This window comes from Gallinula chloropus, assembly GCF_964237585.1.
Source record: "Gallinula chloropus genome assembly, chromosome: 6".
Classification (NCBI taxonomy): domain Eukaryota; kingdom Metazoa; phylum Chordata; class Aves; order Gruiformes; family Rallidae; genus Gallinula; species Gallinula chloropus.
The window spans coordinates 20,063,580-20,071,529 of record NC_140091.1 but is presented as its reverse complement, the minus strand read 5'-3'; the positions used below and the strand labels follow the sequence as shown (position 1 = coordinate 20,071,529).

The 7,950-nt window shown below is 44.4% G+C and overlaps 1 protein-coding gene across 1 annotated transcript in view; it reads right to left on the bottom strand.

Annotated features, from left to right (window-relative positions):
• Positions 1–241: 241 nt before the first annotated feature.
• The window catches only part of CEP350 (centrosomal protein 350), a 72,909-nt gene continuing 65,200 nt past the window's right edge, over positions 242–7,950 (bottom strand). The window contains exons 37-39 of the mRNA XM_084266459.1: positions 7,721–7,867; positions 6,603–6,725; positions 242–1,300 (exon numbers count right to left, since the gene is read on the bottom strand). Of these exons, the coding sequence (XP_084122585.1) occupies positions 1,136–1,300; positions 6,603–6,725; positions 7,721–7,867 (435 nt within the window). The 3' untranslated portion in view covers positions 242–1,135. The remainder of the gene's footprint in view (positions 1,301–6,602; positions 6,726–7,720; positions 7,868–7,950) is intronic.

Below are 7,950 nucleotides of genomic sequence, written 5' to 3'. Positions count from 1 at the left end.
AGAATATGGGACTCTGGAGGTTTCCAGAGCAGATGCTTTCTCAAGCTTCGATGTCTCAAAAAGTAAGACAGCGCAGCCAACCGCACGGGACACTCTCCTATAACCCACTTAATAAATTATCTGAAAATAAATAAAAACCCCACAAGCACAAAACATGCAGACAGTCAAGCACTGGACACTGCTTTCTTTGGTGAACACACTCTGTTCTCTAAATTGTTCAAGTAACGGCTGCTCCGTTGGTGAGGAAGGAAGCTGAGGGATTGAAGGCCAAATTCCTGCAAGGAATCGTTTTCCACTCCTGCACGTCTCATGCCTGAGAAAATCCTGAGTATCTGTTATCTGGGAGCAGCTGGGGCTCCAAGAAGAGAAGTGCTACACAGTAGGAGGAAAGTTGTCCAAGGGCTCATTGTTCATGCTTGACATTAGGTGGCCTTTATCTTGCTCCACCTCAGGACAGAAGCAAGTTACGTAGGAAAAGCAGCAAGAATTCTTTACTTGAATGCAGAAAGCACCGTCATCTAATTTCCCTGGACTGGTTGGCACCATACTTGGTACCACATGACAGAAGAACGATGAAAATCAGCTTCACAGAGAAGGGAATTAAATGGGCTCTGGAGCAGAAGGAGCTGTTGCACACTGTTAGGGCTGCAGGAGAAGTGGTGTTAAGATGGTAACACTGTTCAGTATGGTGAGTCTCCATTTACGACCAAAACCTGACCAAACCGCTGCTTCTCCAAATTACTTACACTTCCAAAGAGGAGTACTGAGGGCTGACAGCCACCCCAGCAAAGCGGTCAGTACCCCAACCTAACCCAACCCTTTCAGAGCAGAAGTCGAATGCCCCAGGCCAGGGCTCCAGACAGCTGCTGTCTGTCATGTGGCATCACCACCATCAGCACAGGAACAGTCTTGAGCACTCCAGCACACAGCCTCGAGTGAGGGATCAGCTCGTTCCAAACAGTACATCTGGCACGAGGTCGCTAGTGGCAGCGGATGCAATTTCAGGTTCCTCTGATCACACCTGAACTGCCTTTAAATCCACGCGTGGAAGTCCAGCAGTGGTGCTCGCAGGGTGGGGAGCATGTCAGGTGTCAGCAAGGCCCGTGACTCGGCTGTATCTTTCTTCTCAGTGCCATCAGACAAGCAGCAATCTCTGCTGTTTCTCATTTATCTGGTTCAGCACATCAATGGTGTCTCTGATTAAGGCCTCGAAGATCCCGTCTGCCAGCTGCATCTTTACACACAGCTCATCCTCGTCATAGTTCACCCACTGCGCTTCTTCCTCGTGAAGTTCCTGCACCTTGGAGGGCAGAAAGGAAAAGGCAAAAACAAATGTTACAATCCTGTTGCTCTAGGGTAACATCCCCTGCAAAGTTCCAGAAAGAGTCCAAAACAGCCTGCATCTGCCAACAACATATCTGTCTTTGTAAGAGATTACAGGAAACGCTTGGAATAGCAAAATGAGCACACATCTATCTGAACCAGATCTATTTCGCTGCATGAATGGTTTCTACCTTCCACTGGCTCTGTCCATTTTAGAAGATTTCATATTCCTGCACAGGTTTGGTTTTTTTTTTTTCTTGAAAGCCTCAGCTAGAAGATACTCTTGGCCAAGATCACAAGCTCAGTTAAAAAAAGCCTCTAATCATGTATTTTCAAGAAGCTGACTCCATGCAGCTTCAACTGCAAAGGGCTCGGAGAGAGGAAAACAGAAGAGATTTTACTGCAGTTCAGTTAATTTGAATGGGAATTAGAAAACCTAAAGAAATAACAGACTTTTCCCGTTCTTCTGTATAGGAAAATAAAATACTGGCATGTGTTGTACGAGCCTTAGAGCTCGCTTGCACAGACTGCTCCATGTTTCCTTGGATGCAAGAATGTTAGTATAAATTGAATTTTGAATTATTACAGCAAGAAGAATAACTCAATGAGTATCTATTTCCTGTTATTCCCAAATTCTTGACAAGCAAAATCCCTTCCACTGGCAAATGTGTCTTTTAGTAACAGGCAGAAATACGTAATTCCACTCAGCAAATCACATTATACCAAGAGGCTCTTCAAACTGGGTATCTCCAGTTAAAATTGGTAAAACTCAGTCATAGTGACCACTTTGGTATCACAGATGCATCCTAACAAAGTTCAAACTCTTGATCAAAGAAAGAGTGGGTGCAAACATCACTCATCTTTAAAATGACAAAGAAAACCTGCTGGAAGCTCTTTCTCCACTCAGATTCAGCAGAAAGCTCCTCTGACTGTAAATCCTACAGTTAAAACTCAAAATCTACACTGTCCACATAGACAAGTGGGCCAGACATGCAGACACTGCCAAAACAAGGTTAAAACACACCAAAAATCCAGTGGATTAATTCTCTTCCTTACTAACAAGGAAGGAGCAGCAATATTGGCAACCAAAGGTGTAGGTGAAAAGCTGAATTAAATTGAATGCTAACGAGCTGCAGATAATGGTGTGAGCTTGTCAAACAGACTTCTGAACTCTCAGGCAGAAGCTCGCTGCCTGCAATTGGTATGTGCTGGTTGTGAATAAACCCCAGACTGAACAGTAGCAGCATGCCCCAGTCCTCCCAGTTCTCCCATCAATAACGAGGCATGAGAGAGAAGCACCAGTTTGGAAGGTGACTGTGTGTTGTGTGTCTGCATCACAGGCTGTTTAGGTAAGGAAGAGAGAGAGAGAGAGAGAGAGAGAAGTCACAAAAAGAAGGGGTGATTTTCCTTTACTGTGCCCTGGGAGAGGGAAAAAAAAATTAAAAAATTCTTGGGATAAAGAAATACTAGTAAACAGGAGAGGACAAGGTAACTTGATCCACACAAGGAAAGGCTGGATGTTAAATCACAACAGATAGATGAAAGAAGAAAACCAGTAAAAACAGTACACGAGCGTTTAGTTTTTCTCTTGCCTCTACCATTCCCCTCTCTCAGAGGCATGGTGTGCAATTTCCTTCAGCCTCAGGAGGACTTCCCCAAGCAGACTTTTCTAAAGCTCAAGTAATGTGCAATCTGCAGCTGCAGACAAGTCCTGGTTATGGTGTATTCGAAACACGTGTGGGAACTGCCATGCTGCTCTGTGGACATACAAACTGAGGCAGCTGTGACTGCCTGGTCTGGGAAATGTTTGATCTATTTGTTTCATCAGCACAAACTGCTTCTAGGCAATGGAGACAGTTTGCTTACATCTGGCTCCTATCTGGTGACCTGGCTTTGGCGGAAGCGGGCGTTGCACAGTACACACACGGCATTTTAAGTTCTTGCATGTTCTCATTACAGAAGTAAAGCTTCACCTCTGTTTGGTACTAGGAAATCAGCTCTCCGTACTGGAGAGAAACTGTGTTTAGGCAAGGCAGGGAAAAAACAGGGTTAGTGAAACTGAATTCCATTCTACAGCCAAAGAGAAATAGAGGCACGACGCAAGGTGGCTGCGTAGTGCGGTTTGTGTGCTCTGTGGTTTTTTAAACGCTCAAAGAAAGGGAGCAAACACACAAGAGAAAAGTCAGGATAATGTGGCAACGTGATTCTGCTGGCCATCTAATAAATGCTTCAGTACCCAAAAGCCAACACTAAAGAATATAATCCGAAAGAAACTTTAGGAGGTAAATCAGTAAGCTTTGATTTATGAAGGTTCCCATTCAAAGCCACGAATATCTGCAAAATAACCTACATTCAAGGAGTAACCAGATAATTCAGAGACTGGTAAGTATGAAATAAGCTGCTGCCTTGAAGGAATGCCAGCAGAAGGAGGGCAGGCACGTACATTCTCACAGCCCTTTACTCTCAGCCTGCCTGGAAATGTCAATGCACGACTGCGCGTACAAGCAGCCGGCTTCGGTTTGCACGTGGTTGCACCCCAGCTGGGCTTAGATCTCAGGCTTTCCAACTGGGCCTCCCTGATAGGAACAGCACAGTTCGAAACTGCACGGAGAGAAACATTCCAGTCCTTCAGTCAAGAGGTCAGAGGTTCAAGCGCTTTTCAGCTTTTTGGCAGGCTTTTCAGGTGTGAAAACTAAACACTGAGGTTTGGCAGTGTCACGTGAACTTTGATTTCTCAAGTTCTGGATAAAAGGGAAGGGGGGTGGCAGGGAGAGCAACAGCAGAGTTTGTGCAAACAGATCCGCACTGGGAGTTTTTGGCTGCAGATCCACGTTAAGGAAAAAAAGGAGTGGAAACAGTCTATTGTTAGCACCTGGACTCAAATAAGGAGATAGGAGGGTTGTTGCTGTCGTTTAAAGAGCAGCCAAATGCTCTTTAATACCGAAATGCAGCGCCTCAGCCTACAGGTACATTAGAGAATCTCCCACAGAGCATAGGCAGCATACACCTGGTGAAGGTGGCAACATGAAGGGACACGAGAAGAAAACAGACACTGAAATGTTCCTTGATTTTAAATCAAGCAGCTTTTCCTCAACCACTGGTACTTGTTTACTGAAAGCCTGGGTTTGCTGTAGGTGGTAACAACTGGAGCAACTCCAGCAGACCTGGGAACTCTCAGAAGAAACCCCATTATAAACGCTGCCTGACAACAGCAATGTCTGATTAACAGTGCTGCAAAGAAGGAGAAGAGGAAGGTGGGATTTTTGTCACTGGTAGAAAAACACAGTGTCAGTGCTGGAGAAGCGCAGGGGAGAGTGAAAATGCAGCTAAAGATGCAGTAGCTGGTGGAAGTAGCAAAGATCAAGGCAGAGCAAGGAGGCAAAGGACTAACCCATCCTGTTCTGCCCCCAGTTCCCAGGAGGTGTGGCAGCTGACTGACATCACCCACAGCACCCAGCGTCACAGAGTGCAGCGCAGGCTGCTTCTACTGCCGTGCCTCTGCCCTGCAACACTGAACCTTTGGTGGAGACAAGAACCACCAGGAATTGGGTGGTATGATAAACCCAGAGGGACACATTGAGGGATAACAGGGGTGAGATTAAGCTGGGCAGAACAGTCTGGCACTTGCTTTGGAAGAAACAAAAGGAAATTCAGCAGACAGCTGTGGCTCCTGGTTTTAGAGCCACCTGACCTAAAAGCCTAAGAATGTTTACTTCTGATTTTAAAACACAATGTATTATTTTAATAGTCTGGGTCTTCCTAAGCAGCAAAAGAATGTGGAGAATCAATTGGCTCACAGACCCCCTCACACCACGAGAGGCGTGTACCGGTTAAATCTTCACCAAAACTTGAACACAGTATTTTGGACTGTGATTCCTGAAGAAGCTGCTACAGCATCTAAAACTACAAAAAGTCTTTCTCTTTCAGGAGACTGAAGTGTCGTACTACATGAATATACTTCTGACCTCTCTGTTTAGGGCTATGCTATTAGTTACTGGCAGATAAGCCACAGATCTCATACAGACCTGTATATCCAATCATGACCTTGGATTTGTGTTATCACAGAACTCCTGACCTTAAGCACAAATTAGACTCTGATTAGGAGACAAAGCCATCTAGGTCATTGATATTTTACAGTGTTTGATTTCACTTGCCTTGTTTTATTAATGTCTTTAACTCCTTAGTTTTTCAATTAGAAGTTTCTCTGATAAGTGTCTCACATTACAGTATACATTTGTTAGCAATGCCACCGAGACTGCCTTATTCCTAAAGCATGGCATACTGCAGTCTTCACAGAGTCATTCCCAGGCTTCAGCTAAAATTTTATTACCATATTCTTGTGAAAACAACATAAAATTACACACACTATTTATTAAGCCAAGCCTGTCAGAACCCCATTAATCTTTGATGTCTGGGTCTGCATGTAAATCGCAGACCAGATTGTCTGAACTTCAAACCTACTCTACCTAAAGCGCTTTGGGTGCCTTCAAGTTGAACAATTTTTTCCAGTCAGGAATATTTTTTTCCAGGTATGGTTCAGAGAGATTAGGAAATGGGTACACAAACATAATAACTGTACTCTTAGTTCTCTCAGGGATCTAAAGATAAGACTTGTTTTGTGCACGCTTTAGCAGCCTCCGTATCCCAGAAACGCCTGTATCCCAGGGGCAAGTGACCTAGGGTGTGCAGGTCTTATACACGGATATTCTGTTTACATACAATTAAAACTAAATCCCTGGGAAAAAGCCTGTGTTGGAAGCCTTCCACTTTTGGGCAATTAAAAGACCACACGACCCATGACTCGAAGTTACTTATATGTGCGCATGTGTGGAATCAATTTCAGGTCTAATTAAGTGAAGCATAGTGTTAATGACGACTCATATTCCCAAGCAGAACCTTCACTATCATTATAGCCAATAAAGATGTTAATCATCCGGCAACACAAGCCAACAGGTAACTTTTAGAAACCAGTACACAGCCAGACATGCTCTGCCTTACGCGGTTTTAACGCTGACCTGTCTCTGCCCCAGTGGCTGTGGAAAGCTCCAGGGTCAGATCAGTAGGCATGAACAGAACTCGCTCAAGTCACCTACTTCTCCAGCACCAGGCTTCTGTTTTTGTCAGTAGGGTGCTCTCGAAAATTAAACACCTTTTTTCAAGACCTCACACACACTGTAGTCTTTAAATGGTGTGACTGAATACCAAAAAAATCAAGTCACGTGTCAGACTTCAGTCTGCTGGACAGTATCTGACACGATCGCTTATCTTCATCCACTGACCAGTATGTGATCCACTCGGTCTCGTTTCTTCCGCCCGAATTTCATCATCTTCTGCCAGTCTGTTTTGTGATTAGGCTCCTTCCTCAGGCTGAACAGCTTCAGTACTTCGGCTGCAATGAAACTCTACGGAAGAGTAAAGGTGAGATTTAGCACACTTGAGCTAAGAAATGAAACCTATGCATGCATAAAGTACCTTCTGTAAAAAGTCACATTACAGAATGCACAACAGCTTTCTGTTTAGCTCAGAGACATACGGTGTGTGCAAAAAGTCATAGGGAAAGTCTTAGGGGCAGCATTACACAAGCAGAACAATTATTAAATCCAGAAGTGGGGGGGGACAGGGAATGACAGAGCGATCTAGATACCATCTCTGTCATTCTACACAGTTAACATGCTGTATTTTGATGAACCCACTGAAGACAGAATCAAGCTGGCCCAATTTCAGAAGAAGCAATACAAGTGGAAGTCTTCATCTGTGTCCTGATGAGCTGTACGGAATGTTCTTTGCTGAGTGCTTTCATGGAGATTTTTTTTTTTAACAAATGTCCAGTTTAACCTAGGTCTGGTCAGGCTCTAGCTTTTTGGGGTTTCGTCCACTCTTGAGCACTACACCACCACAAACAGGAGGCCTCCTCCAGCTTGCAGAATACAAATGCCCTCGCCAGTGAAATTTTGGGTCCCTCTGGGCAACTCCTGCTGTCCTCTGTGAGACTGGGGCAGGTATGTCTGAGTCAAAAATCCAGCTCATCCCATTTGGCCCAACCCAGCTGTTGGATCCATGCCAATAAACCCATACAGAGCTCAACCAAAATCTGCTAAAGCAGCAGTCTGTCAGCAATTTTGTAAGATCAAGGTCATCCTGGCAGTTTTGCACAGAGGACTCAAGGTTTAAAAACAATGTGTACCAGCCAAAAGGACAGGGAGGCAAATCTGTTGAGCTAAAATGGACTGGTTTTGACAACAAAAAGGGACCCTTTTAACAAACTCTCTTTCGGGTTTGTAATCTCATTTCTCCTCTCTTGCTGGACACACCTGTTATGACCTTTTAGCACTCAGCCAAGTGCCAGCACAGTGTTTTTCCATCTCACTTTCCCTGGACAACAAAGATTTCTTCCTACCTTGATTTCATCCAGGTCATTCGGATCTTTTACACGGCGAAAATAAGCAGATGTGATCCTACACGGTTTCATCCAAACAGGCTGATTTAGATTAGGATCTTCAGCAAAGATTTCCACAAAGATCTCTCTTGTTAAATCAAATACCACCTTAAAGAAAGAAGTAAAAGTTAAGGCCGCTGTTATTTGTGGTAAGGCACTGAAAGGGCAAGAACACCACGCCAGAAGACCAT